At 41.8% G+C, this 25,562-nt stretch overlaps 1 protein-coding gene across 3 annotated transcripts; it reads left to right on the top strand.

Moving 5' to 3' along the window:
- The first annotated feature begins 537 nt into the window (after positions 1-537).
- Positions 538-25,562, top strand: trappc8 (trafficking protein particle complex subunit 8). Of its 3 annotated transcripts, none has more exons than XM_050054842.1 (30): positions 538-847; positions 5,179-5,388; positions 6,398-6,481; positions 9,411-9,500; positions 10,075-10,249; positions 10,423-10,576; positions 10,691-10,787; positions 10,969-11,228; positions 11,688-11,803; positions 11,914-12,064; positions 12,398-12,498; positions 12,837-12,942; positions 13,506-13,637; positions 13,978-14,202; positions 14,439-14,544; positions 14,854-15,048; positions 15,244-15,416; positions 15,509-15,583; positions 16,794-16,899; positions 17,065-17,222; positions 18,772-19,205; positions 19,469-19,625; positions 19,737-19,833; positions 20,106-20,174; positions 20,268-20,326; positions 20,872-21,078; positions 21,715-21,816; positions 22,038-22,177; positions 23,725-23,814; positions 24,187-25,562. In XM_050054842.1, exons 1-30 carry the CDS (start codon positions 691-693, stop codon positions 24,419-24,421), a joined length of 4,461 nt encoding a protein of 1,486 aa, XP_049910799.1. In that variant the 5' UTR covers positions 538-690; the 3' UTR covers positions 24,422-25,562. The 3 variants fall into 3 exon arrangements, with proteins under 3 accessions (XP_049910799.1, XP_049910798.1, XP_049910800.1); XM_050054841.1 differs by having other exon boundaries at positions 10,966-11,228; XM_050054843.1 differs by lacking the exon at positions 6,398-6,481 and having other exon boundaries at positions 10,966-11,228.

The following is a 25,562-nucleotide window of genomic DNA, read 5'->3' as shown; positions in this document are numbered from 1 at the left end:
TTTGTATTTAGTTACTTAAATAATGCTACAACCCCACATATAGGCTACTTTTACAGCAGATATTTTCTTGCCTATAAATACTAAAAGGAATAATATAGCAATATATTACATTTACTTTGTCTGCTGAAGTTCAGGCTCATGTCACATGATAATAACCTGTGTACATGGTTTATATTTTGCTAACTTTATTTTTGCTTTTTTCCTGAGCTCCTGATGAGACTGATGCACAGTTATCGAACAGCAAAGGACCAGTAGGCCTACACAAAAGTAAAAACCTAGGTTAAGTGACTTTCAGAGGAGTTTCTTCATTATGTCAAAGTCTAAGTCATGAAAAATAAAAATGCAGTGGAACTTTTTAGTGCAATAGAATAATACATTTTTAAAAAAGTGCTAGCCTTTAATTTTTTTTTAAATATATATTTATACAATACAAATAACCTAAAGCCATGATGTTTGTACAAGAGAAACTGTTGAATAAAAACATCAGGAGAGGAAAAGGAAGTGAGTCGGTGGTGTCAGGCATCACCTGACCGTCTCAGCTCCACACAGGAAGTCGGTTGGCGAATTCAACATGGCCGCTGTGTGCTAATAGAGGAGGAGTAGTCTAAGCTATGAAATACTGAGTCTTTCTCAGTCTCCAGGACAGTTGACTCGGTTCAGTGTGCTATCTGGTGTTGACGCTGGTCCGACATGGCCCAGTGTGTTCAGTCTGTGCAGGAGTTCGTCCAGGACTCGTTTGTCCCGATGGTGGCCGTCTTGTGTAGTGAAGAAGCGGAGAGAGTGACTCGCAAGAACAACCTGAATTTCGCCGAGCTGCTGCGGCCTTTCTGCAGACTAACGTCCGAAGGTGAGATAAACTCTTCACAAGCCACCATGTCTCCTGACTGTCAGTCCCACAGCTGTCACAGACGGAACTGTAGCGAGGGAGCATCGTTAGCTTGTAACGGGCTCTAACGTTAGTTGACATTAGCTCAGAGCTAACAGGCTGCTAGCAGACCGGGTTGTGTTGAAGCAGCTGTGTGTTGTTGATCGGAGGGGAGATGAAGTCCAGACTGACACCTGAGAGGGCCCAATGACACCTGAGCACTCTGCTCCTGACAGCAGCTCCCAGGGATAACTTTCAGACAGGTAGTTAATGATTCTGGTGCTCAGTTCTCAAGAAATAGCTCGAGTAGTAAATAAGTTAATTGGCTAATAGGCTTTAGGTGCAGTCCAAACAAGAAGGCTAACTGCACAGAGCCAAGTGAGACCAAGATGAAAGCTGTGTCACAGAGCTTTGTCAACAACAGACTGCTCTGAGATCAGCTCGGCTGAAGGAGGGCGAGAGCTGTGCCCTTTCCTTCCTACATATATAACCGAGTTATCCAGATTATAATCTTGGCATGAGTCTGGATATTTTGGTTACTTGAAGCTGATTGAATTTATACACTGACTGTTGTGCAACAAGTCCATACGCCCAAACCTGCAAAAGGGCAGGCCCATTGACATTTGATCAGGACCAAGACATTTTATTGCACACCACTAGGGCTGCAACGATTAGTCGACTAATCAATGACTACTCGACTATTAAAATAATCAGTGACTATTTAAGTAGGCAACTACTCGGTTTGAGTCATTTTTCATAGAAAAGTACTATAAAAGTACCCCAAAATACTCTTAGTGCAGCTTCTTATGTTCAAATATTGGTAGCTTTACACACTCTCCCATGACAGTGAACTAAACCCCTTTGGCGTGAGTACGAGACAGGATGACATAATTTGTCATCATAGTTTGAGAGAGACAGACCAACATTTTTCAACATTTTAACACATTTTTCGATGAAATGATTAGTCGACTAATCGAAGAAATAATTGACAGATTAGTCGTTAATGAAAATAATCGGTAGTTGCAGCCCTACACACCACAGACATGAAGTCATTTTCACAAACAACTGGCTCACTTACTCAGATTTATAATTAAAGTGTTGATATGATTTTAGACAGGTGATGTCAGGTGATGTGGGACATCAGGTAAAATGGGACAAGTAAGGTTTTACATCCTGGGCTCATCAAATATTAGCAGCCAGTCACCATACAGGTTATTGCATTGTTACTACAATGTGCTTTACATGAAACAATCATTTCTATTGGTCTGATTTAACCAGTATGGGCAGGGCAAAGATTCAAAAATCACAGGTCCCATAACTTACAAAGTAAACCATGTGGCATGCTGATATACTCTTTTAGTCATAAGAGCTCTGCAGCTAAAATAATAAGAGTATAACAACAAAAATTGTTGTAGGATGTTGCATTTTATTAAATGTTTGACTTGTAATAAAAATATTTTCACAATACTCTTTTCTTAGAATGAGAAAAGGTTTTAAATGAGTACTTATTGCATTCAGTTAGAACTGGACAAAAAAATAGCTAAAATGGGAAATTTTTCTGAAGTAAAACCATCATGTTTTTCGGCTACCAGGTGCCATAAAATCATGACTTGTGCAATTGTGTGCCACCCTGCCATATTACAGACATCTTTTGTATTTTTGTTACTCATAAAATAGTGAAGACAATGTAGTGAGACCATGTCAGCCACAACAGTCCAGAATTAGCCATTATCGTTACACACACGCCAGCACACAGGCATGTCCATTGTAGACAATATGGTACCAAGGAAACAGGCAACAAAACAACAGGGAAAGCACAACAGAGAATTTGGACAATTTAAAATGAATAGCGTCAGGTTGCAACGATTAAATGTCCCATTTTATCTGAACAGGTCATCGAATTGAGGCAGGGGTTTGTGATGTGTTTAAAGGTCCAAAGTTTTCTAAATTATTTTACTTGGCAAGATATTTTCTTTATAGAAATACAGCAGAGATCCATAACAATTTCTAAAAGTACCACTCAAGGTAGAATTCAGAGTTTTAGGTGGTTTTCTTTGTAATCAACCAAAAATTTGTCCCAAATTACATGACTTCACTGAAGCAAACATGCATGTTATTGAGAAATCATTATAACCTGTTGATTTAAGTATCACAACAAAATGTTTATAATGAAGAGTTACCAATGTTGGGGAGTAGTGAACTATGTATAATTAAACTGGTAGTTTACCTACATTTTGCAGTAGCTTGCTGGTAGTTCAATTACATTCATATTTGCATAGTGACTCTAGTAGTTAAGTTACCTTTTTTTTGGACATTTTTCTGAGTTAATTTCTAAAACTACAAACAATTTTGGAACATAAAAGGAAATGAATGATTTTCTCACATTTTATTTTACCGTCTCTACTGTAGTTGAACCCCCTTTGACCTACCACGCCCATTCTTGGGGCTATTGCAGGAAGCTGGATTGTCAGCTTTCCTGTGAAAAGTATTTGGCTACAGTCTTTAATGTTTTGAATCAGAATTTGTTAAATTAAGCTTGAAAATATTTGGTCAGTTAGTCATAATTGTTAATTATTGCTATTTGTTACAAATGTCCAGAGAAGTTATTGCATGATATTTAAGAAGTTTTTTGGCTAACTGTAAAATAACCCCACCTGGACACTAGTTTCTGGAAGGCAGGTGTCCAACTGATTGACATTGTATACAAAACCAAAACTCAGATTCTTTGCACTTTCTCATGAAAAGTGGGGCATTTTATTTATTTATTAATTTATATACTTATTTTTGGTTTCTGTATAACCTGTGAAAAAGTGGGCACTTTTTGCAGTAAGCTCAGTTGAGAGGCATTTTATTTGCTGGCATGTGACTTTTTGGTATTATATTTTGTTATGATTTCATATCACACTTAACATTGTCAATTTAATCTTTTTTTTTCTTCTTCAAAGTAGTCTGAACGTAGCTCTAGTTAACCCAACTAGATTTCCTCCTAGGGTAGCTTTGATGTTGTTCAACTCCTTCCAGTGTGAAGTAATTGGTAGCTTGCAAAACAATGCTTTCCAAATAGCTTCCCCAAAACAGAGTTACCTGTAATTATATGTGAATAAATTATAAACAAAATACAGGTCTACAGGCAAAAGTAGCAATCCAAATTTAGTTTGAGATACTGTGAGTAAAAATAGTTCAACAAAAGATTCTGTCTTGAAAGACCAATCAGGACAGAACAGCATTTAATTTGAAATGAAACTTTGTCATTTTAGCACCAAAATGTATTAAATTATGAACTTGCAAAACTCACTTTGCTTTGCAGTGTTTGATTGCTTTTTAAGTTGTTTAAGTCAGGTTCAATTTTCTAGTAGGCTCATGAATAGCACTCAAAAGTGTCTTGCATGTCCATTGAGGAGATCCTCACCTTATCATGCATCACTTGTCGTGTCACCACACTCACTGGTAATATCTGATGTTTAACAGCCTGGACACATGGTGGAGCACAGTGTAGAACAAAATGACACCAGTAACAATGCAGGTTCATGAGTCTTACCCAGGAATCCATTGCCCCAGTGCACGCTGGGAAGATTCTCTACACACCTACCTTATGTAATTGTTAACACATGATCAGCAATCAGCCAATCATATGAATGTAAAGTTTCCAGCTCTTCACTCATTTGGCCTGCATTTCAAAATAGGAGTGCAGTGCTATGCAAGATCACTTCAATCAGGGTTAACAAATCAGTCCTCAAACTGTTTTAAAAGAAATTAGCTGGTTTAGAATAAACAGGATTATTGTAGCCTGATAACATTTTAGCTGGAATTTGTTTAGCCACATTTCAAGAACAGAACCCAGGCTGGCAGTAAGGGCCAGCGACAGACTGCTGCAGGCGATCCCAAACACTCACACCCCAGTTTAAACAAATGTTACTGTCAGAGTAATAAAAAGTAAAGAGCAACCATCACAATTTCCCACTATGACGTTTTCATATTGCTCGTTTTGTTTAAAACTTGAAGTAGCTGAGATCTTCCTTGACTGCATTAATCAATGAGGTGTGAATGTTTTTTCTTGACCTTGGAAATAATATTTAAAAAATGATTAACTCAAGGTCCACCTGCTAGCTTTTTTCCTGAGTTTTCAACCACATCTCACACTCTAAGTGGTACTCCATAGTTTTGTAAATAAAGGGGAGGCATGTTGAAAGTCATTTTTTATTCTAACAGAAATACACACAACAAATACACGCCCTAAAAACTGTTTGCTCTTTTACTGCAGCCACAAGCAGGCTAACAGCACTAAACAAATGTCTTGTCTCCTTCTTCACTAGGTCACATCCGGGACCCCAACAACCAGGTGCAGGTTGTGAAAAACCTGCGAATCTGTGTCAACAATGTGGTGACAAGCCCAAATACAGCATCTGCTGCCTTCAGCCCCGCCCAGCGCAGACTGCTCAATGAAGTGGTGTTATCCTGCCAGCCACAAGAGGGCGCTGCGAACAATGTGATCACGGCAGGAGACTATGACCTCAATTTTAGTGGTAAGGACTAAAGCTGGACCGATACAGTATTTTTATTTTTCATCATAAAATTCATTGTGGATGGTAAAAACAAATACTAACATGCTAGTCTTTCTGTCAGGACGTTGCTTGTTGTTGACTCACTACATATGATAAAAGGCCCATTGTCTTTCTCCACCCAATGTCCCATGTCTGGAGACTGGGCTTTAATCAGGCTGATATCATGTAGTCTGAGCATAAGGGTCTCTTATGTTTTAGCTATTGAAGAGTCATGCATTGAAATTGTTAAGAAAATGTCCTTAAAATATCTGTCATTTCATTAAAAGGCCCCATGAGTGTTCTAGTTTTAACAGCTGTATGCATTATATTTTATCAGTTTATCATAGGGAGTGTCTGAGTCAGCGTTGTGACCAGTGTTATTCTGCTGGCCCAGTAATCCCTCCAACATCAACAGTTCTTGTCCTCAGTTTTGGAATGTGATGATCACTTATTATAATAGTGTCACGAATCAGTGTAAAATTAGTCTGTCAGCAGGTTATACACCAATCAACTACAGTAAGTTGAATGTATAAGAGGAGGGACTGACCGTACTGATTAGCTTATCATTCAGCTACTGTATTTTACACACCCACACACACACAAGCAGCTCACCACAAAGTCAGTAAGAGTCTGTTCTGCTCTGTCAGTGGTCAGCTCAGCTGTGATGTTTTCAGGCACCTCACATGGTTTAGAGTAACAGTGCTCTCTACTGGACAAATTTACAACCACAACACTGTTTATGAAACAGCTCAAGCACATTTCTTTGGCTTACCAAAACTTCCATTTCATGTTACCTATCAGCCGACAGAAACGCAGATACCAGTATAAATGTGCAGTAAGCTAAAAAAAAGCTTAGGCTGAATTGATAAGTCACACCTCAATTATGCTTCTGCTCCCTGGTGTTTCCTTGATCATCTGTAAATCTGAGGAGACCTTGAAGGTAATTGGATGTTGCTAACACTGGCCCTGGCTGTCTGCTTCCACCTATCAGATAACTCTCTTAAAGCTAGCACCCCCTGGTACAGTGCCTGGAGAGAAACACTGTTGGAAATCAGCACCTCCAAGCACTACACAGGTATCACTATCTCCTGGCTGATGTGTGGATAGCTATTAGTCCTCTCAGCTCTGCCACACCTGCCCTGCCTCTCTCCTTCTAGTTTTTCCAGTAGCTGCACCGTCTCTCTGCTGTCTGTCACAGTGTGGTGGGTGCTCTCTTGTATGTACTGAGATCGCCAGAAGTATGAAATAATTGGTTATTCTTGACCTGGGGGCCAGATGTGTAAATAATGTGTATGCACAAAAATGGATGAAGTGGAATAAGGTGGACATGGAATGTAAGGTGATCTTATCTTAAGATGAATGTCAATGTCTTAAATGTCAATCAAAGGAGCATGTATAACTTAATTTTAAATTATTAATGAGTGATTAATATTATCATTTTCTAAATTTACTTTTGAGCCATCATATCCTTTAGGGGCAGTGGTTCTTAACTGGTGGGTTGGGACCCAAAAGTGGGTCGTGGGGTCATTTTGACTGGGTCGCGGATTCACAAATCTTTTGTGAAATATTGTAACTTTTTCCCTCAAAATTTTACGACCTTTTTCTAAAAAATGTATGACCTTTTCTTAAAGTTTTACGATTTTTGTCTGGAAAATGTAATGATTTTTTCCTCAATATTTTGACTTTTTTTCCAAAATTTTATGATTTTTCCTTGAAATCTTACATTTTTCTCAAAATTTTATGATTTCTTTCTCAAAATTTTACGACTTTTTTCTAAAAAAAAATTCTTGACATTTTATTTTCTAAAAAAAATTTACAACTTTTTTGCAAAATATTGCAACTTTGTTCATGTAATTTTATAACTTTTTTTCTAGAAATATTTTCTAGAAATTCTCAAAATGTTATTCTGTATATTACATACAATAGTCAATGCAAAGATGATGAATAAACACGAATACGTGCCAAAAGACTATTATATTTCATGAAAAAAGTCCTAAACTTTCAAGGAAGTGTCTGTTAAATAGATTTGAGTGGAGAGTCAAAAATTTGGGTCGCTATTAATGACTGAGGAAAAATGTGGGTCCTGAGGATAGACCAGTTGAGAACCACTGCTTTAGTGCATGAAATTTTAATTTTATCTCAAATTGTGAGGCACTTTGTAAAGTCTGTTTCAATATATGCTCTTCAAATTATTCCTAGTAACCTATTTCTGATGTTAAAAAATTGTGACTGAGATGTTTTGTGATACCGCATTGATGGTTTACAGGTACATGAGATGAGTTAATGGTACAGACGCTACAAAAAGCTATAGCCGTGTGTAACGTTAGCTGCTCTGTTGGAGAACCTCACCGATTTGGCATAGTCAGTAAAACTGCACTTCTTCTTCCTCATTACTGATAGGTCTGATGAGTGGTTGAGCAGGCAGAAGTATCACTATGCTAACAGATGTTTAAGGGTGTTTCTACATCCATTTATACATGTTGGAGGGATATGAGGCCCCTGCACATGCGCCCGGTTCCTCAATGATCAAGATTTATAGAAAAGACTCAGATGCAGCTTTATAAATCTGATGAAAAGAATAAGTATGCATATTCCTGTCTTTCTCTGTACGCAGAGTTTTAGTTGTGGGTCGACACAGAGTTTTATGCATCTGGCCCCTCAACCTAGTTTTCCCAGTTTTTTCCCCTATTCATCACTTCACTGTAGAGTGTTCTATACCTTTAGTTCCAATGAGTACATATCCAAAGGTCTGATGCAGTGCTGTCTTTACATGTGGTTAGGATGTCTGTACTGCACTGTGCGCACTCATCACCTGTAATGAGTGGGTCTCTGTATCACACACCTGTCACTGTGCTCTTAGTGACACGATGGTGCTCTAGGGTTCACCAGGCAGGGGTTTCAGACCAAAAGTGCAAGAGCAAATAGTTTGCATATTCTGCCAGGCTTGAGATCCTTGAAGATCCTGTAGGATCGGAGAGTAGAGTTACAGAGCTGTGAATTCAGACACAAAAATCAACCGTTCTGTCATTCTTCTGTTCTGTAAAATGATCAGTATAATAACTTCCAATTCCTGTTAATCCCAGAATCCCATTGGTTGTGCATCATAAAGGTCAGCATATTTGGCAAAGTTCAATTTGGTTAAACCTTTGCTGCTCAGTCGAGCAGAAAATGATGGTGATATGCCTCAGAAGAGCACAGCCACTCTCTCCATTGGGATTAATGGCCTTAGTCTGTCAGTGTCAAACTTGTGCTTTTGGTTTGAAAGCTCTGTGAAGGGGGGTGGCTCACTAGCTCACCATGTCCAGATGTGCAAAACCATGCAGGTGCAGTATTGGTGTCACACATGTTTAATTCCCTTCTCTCACCACCGTATCTCTGCAGCTCGTTAGACGTCAGGTGGGACAGTAACAAAACTATGAAGAAGTCAGTGTTGGTTAGCAATTATTGTTTTGTGTGCAAGGGTTTGCTTCCACTGTTAAATTCTGGTGTGCAGTGCTAGATCTCACAATAGGATCTCAGTATACATTAGGTAGTGCAACACAGGGCGGTCTGACTGGCAGCTGAGCTGTAACCGCCTCAGTGTGGTGGAGAAGTCGATCCTGTTTAAACATGACAGCTATGTTGCACTGGTGAAGGATCAGAGTTTTCAGGTCAAAAGGCTCATCGGGCTCACTGAATGGGAGAAGTTATCATACTGTACAAATTTAAATATAGGCCTTAACTGTTAAAATAAAAAGTGAGCTGTATCAAGACATTGTAAGATTCAAAATCAAACCATACAGACTGTAGAATAGATAAATAGTAGGGTTGACAGTAGAGGCAATCAGTCCACCTGCGTCTTTGTGATTTAATTGAAGTTGTAGCCAAGATGTGCATGTTGATCTCTAAGCAATCAAAGTTGAATAATGATCCGTTAAACAAAGAAAAACATATGGCAAGAGACAATGGCTGATTGTTGTTAGTTTAAGGAAATCCTCCACCTCATTTTGTCTTTGTGTTTCTAGCTACCACGCCCTGGTTTGAAACCTACAGGGAGAACTTCCTGCAGTCCATGCCTGCTTCCGACCACGAGTTTCTCAATCACTACCTCGCCTGTATCCTTCCCACAGCTTGAAAAAGCTAATCATGAAGAATCAGCATGCTTTGGTCAGGTTCCTTTTTAAAGATTGCAGTTATGTAAAGCAGGTTCCTGGTTCAGCGGTGTGATCTCTGCCATATCACGGGTTCTGTTAATATACAACATTGAGTGTGTGCTGTTTATTCACTCCAGCAGAACTCTGTACAGTTTTAGTGAAATCTGAAAAGCCTGCTGTAAGAGGAATGTGAGGGGAAATGGAAGTAAGACATTTTACGGCATGCTCGTAGTAAAAATAGTAAACACTCGTCAGAATCTCACAGACAAACTTATGATAAATCTCATGATCCTGCTTGGTACATTTCATATGCAAATCTAAATTTCAAGTATCTATTTAAATAACTTTAATTGCATAATGTGATGTATTTCCTGTTGACTAAAGATATTATTATTTTAATTAGTGGTAGTGGTGTTGCCAGTAGTAGTAGTAGTAGTAGACGTCTTTGGCTCCCATAGACCCTCCTGCTTGAGTCTATCTGCTCGTCTATGATGGATCCACGTGGTTGTGTGTCCTTGACGCTCTGTCCTAACAGGCCTGCTGGTGGTGTCCTCCACTGAGGCAGTCCCTGTGGAGCAGTTCCTCAAGCTTTCTCAGGAACAGCACAGGATTCAGCACAGCGGAGAATACACTAACCCCAAGTGGTTTATCCCCAACACACTCAAGTACTACGTCTTACTGCACGACATGAGCGAGGGGGGTGAACAGAGGTACTGAGAAGAGCTTCACTATGTGCATGTGTAGATTTGTGTTATAGTACTGCACAGGATACATGATTACGCCATCTAAAGTTGTGTAACATGAGCTTTATTTTCTGGGCATCTGTGCAATATGAGATGAAGCTGCTCTGTGTTTAATCAGTGTTTCTTTGTCCTCTCTCCAGGGCAGATTCGGTGTATGAGGATATGAAACAGAGGTATGGTCATCAGGGCTGCTATCTGTTAAAAATGAACTCTCGCACCATCTCAGCCGAAGAAGACGAACAGATTCCAGATCCCTGGAGTCAATACCTGCACAGGAATAATCTGCAGAGCCAGGTTAGCACCATAGCTTCCCCCACATACAGGCGACTCTATCACAGCAGCGATGGCATGGCATGTTGTGTTCTGTCAAAGACGAGCCTTGTGTTAACAAGACGACTGTTATTGCAGGAAACGCTTGATGACGTAGCTGCAGCAGTGAACAGTGCTGCTGTTGAGAACAACATTAGTGCAGCTGAAGTGGACTGCCAACACTCAACAGAGAAAGGTCAGTCAAGTCAACAGCTCCTTAATATACTAACTCAAGTTTGATGTCAAGACAACAGAAAGATATCTTAACGAACTGAAGTTTTAGTCAAGGATAAATCTCAGTGTGTGAGTGAACACCAAAGGTATCCATGTTGTAAGTGAGCTTAGTTTCGACGCTCCTCTTCGTCTCCTGCCAGAAGGAGCATCCAACAGCCTGGACAGCCATCCTCTCCAGCTGGACACAGCGAGCAGCTCGGGGAGCCTGCACGCCCTCAGCGCTGTTAACGCCGACCTGAAGAAAGGTGCGAGAGATTCGGAGAGCCAGGCGGGGGGAGCAGGGAGCCACGGGGCGTGTCTGACCCTGAATGACCATGACCACATCAGACAATTCATTCAAGAGTTCACCTTCAGAGGCCTGCTGCCACACATAGAGAAGAACATCAGACAGCTCAACGACCAGGTACAGCTCAGAGCCTTTACCCTTGACCTTTTTAAACCCGTTCTAATTCTGATAAATGAACGTTTTGGCTGAATCACCAAAACTTCTTTGCAAAACTTTAGAAACTTTTTCAATTCCAGCTTCCCTACCACGGCCAAAATGGACCACGTCACCTGAGACATAAGCGTTAGTCCATACTTTAGGTTTGGCACAGATTTCTCCGTTAACAGAGCTTCTGATTTTGGAATGTCTGTACAGAACAACGTCACTGATGCATTTGCTGATGTAGTCTATGACTGCGTCCGTGTATGTGTCTCTGTTGTCCTGAAACACATACTGTACTACTCTGTGACTGGTTGGACCAGAACCGAATGCGTCATTGATAAGGATTGTCAACTCAGTTGGACCGGTGCTGTTTAGCCTGAGAGCCTCCAACATTCTCCCAGCACTCAGACACATGATCTGCCTCTCTGTCTGCAGCTGGTCTCCAGAAAAGGTCTGAGTCGGTCTCTGTTCACTGCAACCAAGAAGTGGTTTGGTGGAGGGAAAGTTCCCGAGAAGAGCATCAGTGAACCAAAGAGCACATTTGGCCTTCTGTAAGCATCACACTTCCTCTACCTAAGCAGAGCTCCTGTACATTTATATATTAACACCACGTTACACCATGAGCACCAAATACATTGCTCGTTTGCTTCTGTGATGACAGATATCCCCCAGAAGCCCCGGAGCTGCAGATCAGGAAGATGGCTGACCTGTGCTTCCTGGTTCAGCACTATGAGCTGGCCTACAGCTGTTACCACACTGCCAAGAAGGACTTCCTGTCGGACCAGGCCATGCTATATGCTGCAGGAGCACTGGTGAGAAGACACACCTTTCACACACCTCTCTTTCTGTCCTAATGAGGACCATGTATTAACAGCATTAACTCCCTAATCCAAATGTTAAAGCTGCATTAAAGAAGTATTCCCTCAAACAGGCCTCTCTAACAGCAGGTTCAACTTCAGAGGAAAGCTCTGACTGTAATATACACCAGGTGTTTTGTTGTGTTTGAAGCTTGTCATCTTATCTTGTATGCATATTAATTATGACGTTTACTTTCCTCAATCCCTCTGTTCCCTCCCTCTCTCTCCCTTTCTTGATCACTCCATCTTTCCTCATGTTCTGCCCATTCATCCCGACATCTCCTGTAGGAAATGGCTGCAGTGTCAGCCTTCCTGCAGGCTGGAGCTCCCAGACCATATCCAGCACACTACATGGACACTGCAATACAGACGTACAGAGATGTCTGCAAGTATGACCTAATTACTAAATGTTTTTCTGTCTGATGTTTTGTCAGTTTTTGGTAACAGGCCAACTAGTGCTCTTATGCCATACAAGGTCTGATAATTCTGACACAATCATGTTTGTCATTAATGAACTATACCTTAATGGGGTGCCTTCTCACCTGAGTCCAATTTACCTTAGGAGACCCCATTAGGTGCTAGTTTGAAACAAAATTGCTCCAAATGCTTGTGAAGTTAGGCTGCCAGATTAATATGCACAATAGATGGTTCTCTCATGGTTTAACTCGTCATTTTATCTGTCAGTAGCTTTGATCCAGCATGTAAACACATCTTCTGCCCTCTACAGGAACATGGTGCTGGCTGAGCGCTGTGCATTACTCAGTGCTGAGATACTCAAGAGTCAGGCCAAATACTCAGAGGCGGCAACTCTCCTCATTAAGATGACCAGTGAGGTGAGGAAACCCACATCGTTATCTGTCCTGTTGTACGTCTAGTTATACCCCCAGGTGCACTGTACATTTGACTAATCCTTATGAAAATAGGGCCACATGTACACCATACTCCAGTATTCCCTTATACACAGGAAAAATTGTGATAAATGTAGCGTTGAATTGTGACGTCTTAATAACAAGTTGTTAACTTTTCGCTGCATAGTTCATAGTGTTGTTCAAATGAGAATTGTTATACCTGAAAACGTGGACACAAGTGATCCCACGATGCAACTGTAAAATCAGTTTTGCTGTGTAAAATCAGTAGTTGCCATCAAAGAGATAAATACCATCATGCATTGCAAGACAGAAAAAACATACATGCAACTTCCAGATGAGCGTAATCACCTGAGTACTGTTGAAACAGCTGTTCCCATCAGCTTGTAGTGGTGAATCCAGAGGGCTGAGCATCTCCGTACACAATTTACCTTTTTAGGCTGGTGAATAAAATCCTTCCTACAAGTAGAATTATCAAGTTGCAGTGGATTAATTGTGCTCAGACCTTTTTATTTCTTTTTTTTGTGCAGGACTCTGACCTTCGCAGTGCTCTGCTGTTAGAACAGGCTGCCCATTGCTTCATTAATATGCGTAACCCTATGGTGCGCAAGTTTGCCTTCCACATGATCCTGGCTGGTCATCGTTTCAGCAAAGCAGGACAGGTGAGCCTTTCAACCATCACTGATCTACTGAATGTGGTCTGATCTTATAAACACTGCATTAATACATGTGATCTGTAGCACTGCAAACACTAACTTTCCCAGATTTGTTTGTGTTAACGTTCTATTTTGTTAAAGTTACATCAACATTTATAAATTTTGTTAGTTTATTAATTCAATTCAAAGTTCTTGAGTTAATCATCACCTGTCTTTGTCTTTTCTTGTCCTCACACTCCTTACACTCCTATTTCTCTTCATGTCCTGCCCCTCATTGGTTTCCTTTCATACCTCACAACCTCCTCTTTCTCCTGTCCCTCTCCCTCTCTACTGTGTCTTCGTATAGAGGAGGCATGCACTGCGTTGTTACTGCCAAGCCATGCAGGTGTACAAGGAGAGGGGGTGGTCTTTGGCAGAAGACCATATCAACTTCACAATTGGTCGTCAGTCTTTCACACTTCGACAACCTGAAAACGCTGTAACAGCTTTCAGACAGATCCTGACCAATGACAGCAGGCAGACGGCCACACAGCAGGGCGCCTTTCTCAGAGAATATCTCTATGTTTATAAGGTAACTGCAGTTTGTAGCCATGTCTGTATGCTCATATCACTGACTTTACAGGAGAGAGACTAACTGGGTATTTAGGTTACTACATACCCAAGTGAATAACTATGACGTGGAGTTCCTCAAGGCTCCCTTCTCAAACCTCTTAAATTAATTAATGAAATTTAAATAGGTTCAGAGTCTGAAAAAACAAGTTGACACACAAATAATCAAGTTGTGTGTGTGTGTGTGTTTGTTTTTAGAGTGTGGTAGGGGGAAATGAAGACAGCCTCCCCCAGCTGCCTCTGCCCTGCATCCACAGCTCAGCCACGAGGGTCTACTTTGGACATGAACGCCGCCTTGCAGAAGGTAACACACACAGATGAGTCATTTGTAATCTCTTCCCAGCTTGACTAAATCTAAAGAGAGTTGTGATTTGTCCTTATCATCTTCGATGACAATGTTTGGGTACACACTCACACACACTCGCACCACCAAGTCCCAGCTGTAATGGTTTATCTTAAGCCTCTTTCAAACATGCACCCCTTTATGTTTGTCCTGATCATGTTAATTGATCATTTATGAAGGCTCCAATGTAAAATCAGTTTTGAAGTCCTTCATTTATATTATATTGAACAACTAAATCACAATGTTTGATGAATTACCTGATGTGTGCAGGGGAAAAGCAGGCAGCCACTCATGTGTCCCTGGACCAGGAGTATGACCAGGATTTGGCAGCCATGTGGTGCCAACTGGAGGAACAGCTTGTGGCTGCTGCCAACAGAGGGACGGTCCCAGCAAACTTCCAGCCCACCCAGAGCTGTTTGAACAGCCAGACAGACAACCTGCGCCATCCACTGGCTGTGGCAGAGGGTAAGAGCTCCTTGGCAGACAGTGGAACTGTATTTAAAATGGTACTATGGACTATTACTTAGTACTACTCTACCCCTAAGGTGTTTGAACATACAGATTTTATTTCTTTTGCTGTAGTATAAACCATCAGATCATGAGCAATCCCATCACTATCTGCTACTGGGTCAGTTAACAGCCCTCTTTCTGTCTCTGCAGAGCCAATCATAGTGGAGGTGACATTCAGGAACCCTCTGAAGGTTCCTCTGGCTCTGACCAGCCTCTCACTCCTCTGGAGGTTCACTGCTGATGGTGCGTCTCAATCGAAGGAGAAGACGACTGAAGAGAAGGCAGGACAGGTCATCACCAATGAGGAGACTCCGGCTCAAGAGGTGGGCAACATGGCCACAGATTAATGCATGAATGCTATAAAAATCAAAGCTAAGAGTTCCATGAGCTCCTCAATATCTCTTTCCGTCTGCAGAAGGCACAGAAAGATGATATCGTCACCACTGAGATCATCCCGGAGTTTCTTATGGGTTTAGAGGAGACAAAAACGGTAAGCGCTAAAACCATCTTATTAGTTTCATGTCAAATAAGCTGATATGCTGTTCAGTCATTTTGTCCATCCATGTCTGAATATGTTTGAGTTATTCACATGCAGCAGGTCAGTAATCAGATTTCATTTCTACGCTAAACTTATTCTGGAAGCACGGCTTACTGATTTGAATGGGAGTGGTACAGTGCACTGCCGCCTGTTTGATGACTCATCCTGCACTCAGGGACATTAACAAAAGTTTATCCAATGAAATTAAGACTTTGGGCGAATAGCAGCCACAAGCAGACTAGCAGAGAGCAATATGGAGAAAGATAGGATGAGAATTGTGTTTGGATGTCAGTGGGCAAACCTTTGTATACATTTTCAAAACAATGCGGCTGAGCTCTAATTCATTCATCTCTTCCTCGTCTTCCTCCTGATCCAACAGTGGGGGAGGTGTACGTGTGATGAGCCACTTCTCAGCTTTCCAATTAAATGCAAATGATTTGATTTAAAGCCCTCTTGTAACTGTACACCGCTCAAATATTCTGTTTCACTGGGAAATTCGCCACAGCACAGAAGCCAAAGATGCTTCAACTTCTGTCTTTCTGGGACTATAAGGGCTGAAGGTGCAGTGAGAGGACAGGCCGTGTTGTGGCAGCACAGTTTGTCAGTACAAAGCAAATGTGTCAGCATTCAAACATTCAGCAGTAGAAACTGACTGATTTAGGACCATTTTAAGACCTTGGAATTATTTTGATTATAAGAACATCTCGCTAAATGTAATGATCTCCCTTTTGCTCTGCTTTCAGCAATACTTGCCCTGTCTGAAGTCTTTGACCTGCACATGTTCACATGTAAAAAGCCACATAAACTCCAAATTATATATACATATAACCTAGCCAAAACATTTGCTTTTGAGAAGAAATCAAGCAGGACAATTCGGGTTTCTTAAATCCCTTACCCTGATCTAGGTTTCTTGTAAACATGACATGTAGGAATGTGTAGTTACAGAAAGCTACTGCAAAACTGGATTAAATCTAGTGCATGCACTGATACATCAGTGTACATATGGCACATTGGCAGTAAAAATGCATAATCATTAAAATGACTGTGAAAATCTCCAGCAAATGTTAACTTGGACTGCTTCTTGTTTGGCTCATGGGATACTTCAGGCTGTACAACCATCTCGTATTGTGCAGCTAACAGTCTCTGTGACCTCTGACCTCAGGCTCGACTCCGCCTGCTGCCACACAGAACAGGCCAGCTGAACATCGTGGGTGTGGTGTACAACCTGGCTGCAGCCTCCTCTGGAGAGATGGCTCCCAGCACTGAAGGTCAGGCACACAGACTCGTCAGCTGATATTTGCTTTAATTATTGTCGGCTGCTTTAGTATCAGTTCATACTCATTTAAGTGTCAGTAGATATGTTTTATATGTCCTTTATGTGTAGTTTTGCTTCCTACATGGATCCAGATCAAACATTTTGCTCTTGTCTACAGGCCAGCAGACGTTGGATTTCATGGAGGTTCGCGGCAAACAGGACCTGAAGATCCGGGGGCCACGACTCAACCAGACAAAAGAGGACAAGATGGTGATTCGACATGGTCTGGATCGACGTCTGGATCCCATCATAACACCACCCATGCCGCTAATGGAGGTACCAGACTCACTGACTGTAGAGACACTCATCTCCTCTCATTCTGCAATGTGAACAGAGTCTGGCAAATCTAATGACCAGGATGACCTGATCAGTCTGAGTCATTTAATATTTAGTATGCACTGATACTGTCATTACTGCACTTTACTGCTAATGTTGTCCTACATTACAAACTGGACAGTACACACTTCACCTATGTTACAACAAGGAAATCTGTTTCACTTATCTGACTGCTGATTAGTTCTGCTGGAAGAAACTAAAACATGCATCCTTTAATGGCGTCTCTCACAGGTGCAGTTCAGCAGTGGGATACCTATGAGATCATCAAGATCAGAAAAGAAATAATAATCTAGTAATCACTATTCAAAAACATTTATTTAGTACTGACTATTAGGCTATGCAAAATGTTACTCATAAAAGTGTTCAGAATACAGAAATAATGTCTAAATATTAATGTGGTAGGAGGCATTAAATGTTCCTGGGAAACGAAAGGGAGATGATGTGACGCCAGTTGACTCAAAGAAAGACGAGCCAGAATGATCTCATGTAAAAGCCAGTTATCTCCTGGCTCCAGTTTCATATTCAGCACACAGATATGAGTGGAATCCATCTTTTCATCCAACTCTCAGCAGGAGTGCGAATGAGCATGTTTTCCATGATGTCTGTTATGAACTATTCTTCTAACTATAATTATTATTTTTCCTTTTATCAATGTAAATGAAAATACCAAGCTATCATAGTTTGCTATTAAAACTACCACTGCATGTCACAAAATGTATCACTTCCTACCTTCCCTACCTTGAAGTGAGTTAAATGTCAGCCAGAAATGCAGCAAGCCGGTCGTCTGGCTGATCAGCAGCACAAGCCCAACCACAGGAAATATGGCAGAGGTAGTATGCTGTATAACAGATGTCACAAAGTGCTTCACAGCAAAAGACAAAGCAGTAGACATACAATACAGACATAAGCAGAGTAAATATATATGATAAATAATAAGAAAAAAAAAAAGAAATACATGAAACAAGTAAAAACTACACAGAGGAAAGTCTAAACAGCCTGGATGCTTTTTAAAATGTGTCCACGAATCAGTGAGAAGGTTCTGAAGTTTAGGAGACACAACTTCAAAGGCTCCGTCTTATGTAGTTCAAAGCCTGGAGTGAAGAGCAAACAACAAACTTCAGAGACCTGCTGGTGATGTCGGGCTGCAGTATATCTTTAATGTAGACAGCTACCTGACCATGCAGAGCTTTGAAAGGGATCGCAAGAGTCTTGAACTGGATCTAAATTTGATGGGAAACCTGCCAGTGTGTGCAGAAGATGGCAAATGAAGACATTTTAGCTCTAAAAGCAAGATTTTGTTTTTCCCATTTTGTCACATCCTCATCCACTCAATCCTCTGGATGGCTCACAGATTCTTCTGTGACGCCGCCAAAACAAAATGATAAAAATAAATCTATGTAGTTATGCCAATGCTGCCTGTTTATTAATATGTGTGTGTGTGTGTGTGTGTGTGTGTGTGTGTGTGTGTGTGTGTGTGTGTGTGTGTCAGGTCTTCTTCCTGCAGTTTCCCACCGCTCTGCTATGCGGAGAGATCAGGAAAGCCTACGTTGAGTTCTGTAACGTCAGTGGTGTTGCTTTGTGTGGGCTTCGAGTGGCGTCCACACACCCACACTTCTTCACCTTCGGCAGCCAGACCACCACTCCCCTCACGCCGCTCAGCCCGACCTCGGCTGAAAATTGCTCGGCCTATAAAACCTTGGCCACACCCCGGCAGCCAGGCTCAGTGGCAACTGAGATGTTGGTGTCAGCGGAGGATTTCAGCCAGCCGTCCGGTGTGATAGAGATCCCGATAAATGGCAGCACGTTGCAACCCGGGGAGTCCACTCAGCTGCCTCTCTGGCTCAGAGGACCAGACCAGGAGGGAGTCCATGAAATCAACTTCCTGTTCTACTATGAGAGCACAGAGAAAGGACTCAAAATCAGGTAAAACTGAGGGAAAGTTGATTGGCTTGAATAATATTTATAGGTGCAAAGCACTGATTAACAACATAAAGGAACTTAATCTGTGTCTCAGCTTGTGCTCAGATTCATTCACACAGTCAAAGAACTGGGTGCTGCTGGTATCAGTGTATTATTGATATAATGGCTGTAAACTGAGGTCTCCTCACAGACACTGCACTAACCTTAATGTGTAGACAGCCAGTCTTTATCATCTCTTTCTTCTCCTCTTCTCTCTTCATGTGAAGTCACCGGGTGTTGCGTCACACAGTGTTTATCTGTGCCAGTCGCTCCCTGAGTGTGCAGGCATCAGCCTGCCGCAGCAGTGTTCCTCCTCATCACAGTATGGATGACAAAGGCAGCGGCGGCACGCTGGTCTTTATTGACGTGGAGAACATTAATACGGTGAGATACACAGCATGCCTGCAGTACACATTTACAGTATGCAGCTTTTAGCTGTCATGTCAAACAGCATATCACTGCTCAAACTTTAATTTGCCTCCTCTGGGCTTTCAGAGTGAAGCTGGCGTGCGTGAGTTCCACATCGTCCAGGTGTCCAGCAGCAGTCAACACTGGCGCCTCCACAAGTGTATCAACCCAGCCAAGGATAAAGGTGTGTGTCATCTGTGCTTCAGTTTGTGCTTTTATTCTTTACTTTGTATGTACTGTGAGTGAACTCCCCATGAGCGAGGCACTTTACCCCCAGGATGCTGCAGTGGAGCTGTTCAGTGGCTGTGGTAAAATAAAGTGTAACACAGGCAGTCTGTGTGCATGTCCTCATGCGTGCACATTTACAAACAAAACATGGACTTACTCTTAAAAGCACAGCGCCTGTTTGATGTCGGTGTCATCACAGCTTCTCTCTGTCTGCCCTCTTCCCTCCAGACTGTAAACTCACCAGCAGAGAAAGAGCCAAGCTGTGTTTCAGGGCCACACGATGCAAGCCCCCCCAAGGTATTTCATATAAGAAACCAAACACCATCAATCTGTTTTGATTAGATTTACGGTTCGAATTAACACTGACTTGCCTGTTTTATCTGTGTCTAGCTACCTTGGCTGCTGTAGAGAAATTCACCTTTGCAGACCTGAATCTGGGAAATGAAAGGGTAAATTAAAAGCAAAATGCAGATGTCTGTTTAATTTGTCAGACTGAATGTGTGCTCTCATGTTGATACTTAGTTACAGTTTGTTGCAATTTGTCATCTGGTCCTTTGGAGCTCAGTTATTGGACACAGGCCGATTTCACTTTGTCTCTGTGGATACCTCTGGTGTTTGATACTTAATCAAAGAAAATTAAAGTTACATGTAATTCAGTTTAGTGTAGTGTTTCCTTCATGTCTCTGTAGATATACATGTGGTGTACTGTACCTAGTAACAGATTTTTTGGCTACTTTGTATGTTAGCAAACAGCTGTTTATAAACACATCAACTAGACATGGAGCAACATTAGCTATCATTTGCACTCATGTTTATGTTTACCTGAATGTTAGTCCAATATTCTCTCTCTTTAGCTGCTAAATGCTTCACTGTGCTCACCAGGTCGGGGATGATAGCTGGTATAGAAGTCATAGTGGTTGCATTCACTTGACATCTCTGAGTTTTCTCCATGTTCCGTGTCTTCCCCTCACCTCTCACTCTTGTATCCGTACAGATCATCAGTTCCTCCACCCCTTGTGGAGATTTCTTCTTCCGTGGCTGTCGGACCTCAGAGTATCAGCGAGGGGATGGGGCCTCGTCCAGGACATCATCCAGCAACAAGAGTCAGGGCTCTGTCCCCACTGAGGACAGAGCCTCTGACATCACTGACATCGTCAAGAAGTGTAATGAGCTGGACCTCAACATAATCGTCATCTGGAAGGTACGTATGGCAGAGCCAGATGACACAGTGTCGGGTTTAGTGAAGCCAGATAAGTTAAAGAGAGCCTGATGATAACGGACTTCCTTCCTTATCGTAGACGTTGTGGTATAGACCACGAACAAGACAGGTGGATCCACCCATAAAAATGAATATGACTCGTAATTTATCAAAACAGAATGTTTTATTTACAGTGTTCATACAAGCAACAGTGGAAGTTTTAGCTGCCCCATTCCCATGTTTTGAGTATGCTAACACTGTAACATCACCAGGAACAAAATGTGAAGAGTTTTGTCATAGAGTGGCACCAACGCCTTCTTAATATTCACCCCTGAGTCATGCCAACACCTCTAAATACTGTCATATTTATCATTCTGTTCATATTTGGTAAACCAAGCAAAGGTGGTGATTTTCAAAATCATGGTCTATGAGGAATTTATCCACGATGTCAAATCTGAAATTAATTTCCGTGAACATCCTGCCAACCAGTGTGTGACATCACAGAAATAGGGCCCCTGTGACTATTTCACAGATCAACTAGGTTTTTTTAATTTGTTCACAGCTGTAAAAACTTTAATAAAACTCTAAACTGACAGTCAGTGCTTGAGTTTCTAGTATGTAATGTGTGTGTCGTTACAGGCCTATGTGGTGGAGGACAACAAACAGCTGATCCTAGAGGGCCAGCTCCATGTGGCGCTGCAGACCATCGGCAAAGAGGCCAGTTCTCTGACTCCCAAAGAGGTACAGTAAACACACACACACACACAATCAACCCCACCCTCTCTGTAACTCAGTGAACATGCTTTAATGGTAAGATAATATAATTTTACTGTCTTACTGTCTTTCTCTAATGTGATGCTTCATGTCTCAGTAGAATTTCATTTTGAAAACTGATTGGATGAGGCCATAAAAAGAGCTGCTGTGTGCTCTAACTGTGTGTGTGTCTGTGCACTTTTGTGCAGGAATCTCAGGAGATGGTGCTGCTCAAGTTTAAATCAGAACTACCTACTCCAGTCGCCCTGCCCTCCGCAGAGCTGTCGCAACTCATCAAAACCAACCTGCACTACCCCGAGACCTACACACATCCCTTTGTCCAGAATAGGTGAGACACACAAACACACACACAGTAAAGGGGGAAAAAGCAGAACTCTCGTCTTGAATTTTTTCCTTTGGCAAACCTGATTTAGCAAATAATTACCACAGGCTCACAGCAGACAGACACACACACACACACACACACACACACACACACACACACACACACACACACATTAGACATTGCGTTACATGCACATTGAATGTCTTAGTTCATAAGGGGTTATGCACCACAGTAGCACTGCAATTAACCTACTTTACAGGCATTCAGAGGTTGATGATAATGAGCTGCTTGTCCTCTACACTTATGTGCACTCATTTAGGTGTGATAGAGATTCTCAACACTTTCTTAGACATAATATTGCTACTGATGCTCGCACACCTTCCTGCTGACCTGATGGGTAACGCCACCACAGGTTAGGTGGTACATTTCTTTACACATGTGTGCCAGAACTTTTAAACCTGGCATGACTGAACCAACTTGGAATAAAAGTAGGAAAAATATATGATACAGCTAGATTTAATGATGACCAATATATCTGTGGGGTTATAGGGATGCTACGTACAGTGGTGCAAGTTAGACTTTTTCTGTGAAGAGGACTTAAGAACATCCTACGAAAACTATAGGATGAATGGACAGTACCTATTGTAGTGTGGGGTCAAGAATGAGGGCAGGACGACAGTACGATCCATAGACTGTCCTCCATAGCTTTGCCAGAGGTCTATTTTTCATTTAACCTTTATTTCAACAGGGAGGTCCATTGAGAGCGAGCTCTCTTTTTCAAGGACGCCTTGCATGCAATACATAACACACACAATTACAAAATTACAAGGTACATAAACATGAGAGTACAGAATACAAAAAAAATACAGTCTTTACAATGTAAAAGTGAAAAAAAACTAAACATAGTAGATACAGACAAGACTAAAAATAACAGGAGCAAGACTGATCTCTAAGTAAAGCCTCATCAAGTAGCATCTTGAAGGACTCGATGGAAACCAGATTATCTAATTTAAGTGACTCCTGGAGTCTATTCCATCTGTCAGGGGCATAAAAACTGAAGGCGGTCTTTCCTAGTTCACTTTTCATGCGTGGGATGTGAAGTCTAAGCTGTGTCTGTGAACGTGTATTATAACCAGGGGTACGCAGTATTGTGCAGCTCAGCTGGTTAACTGGCAGCATGAAGCTCTCTGGACCATTTGAGCTCTCAGCGTTCAGGCAGGTGAAGCTCTGGCAGGTAGACGTATGTGAACACCTTGATATCAGAGATAGACACTCAGTTATTACGTCACTCAGACATATATAGAGGTACATGCAGCAGATCTGAAATGATTATGTGGAGCAGTTCTCTGGTGTACTGCAGATCCACCTGCCAAAAGTTTCATAACTAAAGAATATTAGTGTGTTTCTCCTTAAATCCCAGCTACTTTCTAAACCACCATTTTGTCTGCTCCTGACTTGCATCTGAATGAAGTTATTAGCAGAGATAAAGATAACCTCAGTAAGCTCTTTGAGGAACTGGTTAGTTAAGCTGCTTTCCTCTCTGTCTGCAGTCTCTGTGTGGTGCCGGTCACTCTGACTCTGTCCAACTGCTCTTTGGCTCAAGTGGATGTCGTCATTGACCTAAGACACAAAAGCAGCAGGTAAGTTTCTCAACAGATGATGTGTGTTTGGGTGTCTGTGTATACAGGAAATTGAGCCCCTCACTTTTTTTCACAGGTTGTGATATTTCAGTTTTTGTTCTAATAAATTTGCAAAAAAAAATTCTTCAATCCTGTTTTTGCGTTGTCATTGTGGGGCACTGAGTGTGGTTAGCTGAGGGAGAAAATTACCTTAAGTTAGCCTGGGGACCTGACAAATCTGCAAGCTCATGTTTTATTTGCTCTGGCTGATGCATCTGGTCCCCCTTCCTGTTCAAATAGATTTGCAGCTGACCTAAATAACTTTAACTTTCAATAGTCCAGTTTAAAGTGAATATATTTACTAAACTCTCCATCCATCGATTCCTCTTTCAGCACGGAGTCTCTGGAGGTCCACAGCTCGTTCACCTGGGTGGGTCAGAGCCAGTACAAGCTGCAGCTGAAGCCTCAGGAGGTGCTGTGCCTGACTCTGCGAGCCTGTTTCCTCCAGGCGGGAGTCTACAACCTAAACACGCCGCGAGTTTTTGCCAAGCCGGCCGAGCAGGGCGTCATGTGTGAGACGAGTCAGCAGACAGCTAGTCCTGCTCTCATTATCATCAACAACGCCTGAGTGGAGCATCATGGCTGCCGACGGGAGGACCAAATGCTCCTCTTCCCACATGAGCATATTTCTTAATTGCTACAGGGCAACAGGAAGTGCAGATGTTTGTACCAATTACTTAAATAGATAAAGGTGTATTTAAAACAAATGATGAGTTCATGGGCCTCAGAACTGTTAAGTTTCATCATCCAGGCATCAAAGAGTTTCACTTGCATGTTATTTTTTTCTGTACAAGGCCCTCTCATCAACACACAGTTTTACCCTCCTACCATCCAGCCCTCCATGGCTCCACTGTCTCCACCCGCCCTGTTTCACACACCTGCCACCAGCATCTCAAACACCCACTTGTGTTTGGAAGCTAAGGAAAGCTCGGTCATCTGGCAGACACGTGCTGGTGTTAGACCAGAACACTGACTTTGTCTCTGACTTTGCTTTAAGGCTTTAGATCAAACTGTTGCACTTCTTTTAAACAGGGTGTGTGCCTACGTGGAGCCCCGTCACATGAGTGCTCACATCACTGGGATATCAGTTTCAGTGCGTGTGGTTCAGTTCAGCTGGACTGGCCTTCAGCTCCAGACTCTGTGGACTGATGCAAAAACTTCAACCTGCAAATATACTGAACTCTGGAGGAACCAGATGTGTAAAATTCCTGACTGGACCGAGCAGTAGTTTTAAAATGTCAGTGACTGTGACATTCTAACAAGAGCTGTTTACATCCTGAATATTGTACGCCTCAGCACTCAGACGTCTTCTCATTGAGTCCTTGGCGAGAGGCTGATGACAGACCCCCGTCTCACTGCCCATTCTGTGTGTGATTTTAACTCCATCAGTACAACAGACGACCATGTCCTCATGTGCACGCAGTTGATTTTCTAGAGTCAGCCAATCCAATCAGAACACCCCTCCTAACCTGTGTATTTAACCTCACCATATTGTGATCGAGCTCTTGTATGCATTGAATTGACAGCTTTTCTGAAAATTATGTATTATATTTATATAACAAATTGGTTGTAAATAGAAAATAAAAATGTAACTAATGATACTGTATGTACTGTGAGAGACTGTCTGATATCTGGCCAGGGAACAATTGACATTTATAGATACAGAGTATTGTGTTGTTGTTCCAGGTCTTATAAAGTATATAAAATTC

This window comes from Epinephelus moara, chromosome 10, assembly GCF_006386435.1.
Source record: "Epinephelus moara isolate mb chromosome 10, YSFRI_EMoa_1.0, whole genome shotgun sequence".
NCBI classification, from domain to species: Eukaryota; Metazoa; Chordata; class Actinopteri; order Perciformes; family Serranidae; genus Epinephelus; species Epinephelus moara.
Note: the sequence above shows the minus strand (reverse complement) of the source record. Positions and strands in the feature narration are given on the sequence as shown.

Bases quoted from the DNA above. Each gene is read 5' to 3' on its own strand.
- trappc8 (XM_050054841.1), top strand. From the start codon at position 691: ATGGCCCAGTGTGTTCAGTCTGTGCAGGAGTTCGTCCAGGACTCGTTT. The intron at 10,788-10,965 runs GTCAGTCAAGTC...GTCTCCTGCCAG, and splicing joins CCAACACTCAACAGAGAAAG to AAGGAGCATCCAACAGCCTG. The intron at 11,804-11,913 runs GTAAGCATCACA...CTGTGATGACAG, and splicing joins AAGAGCACATTTGGCCTTCT to ATATCCCCCAGAAGCCCCGG.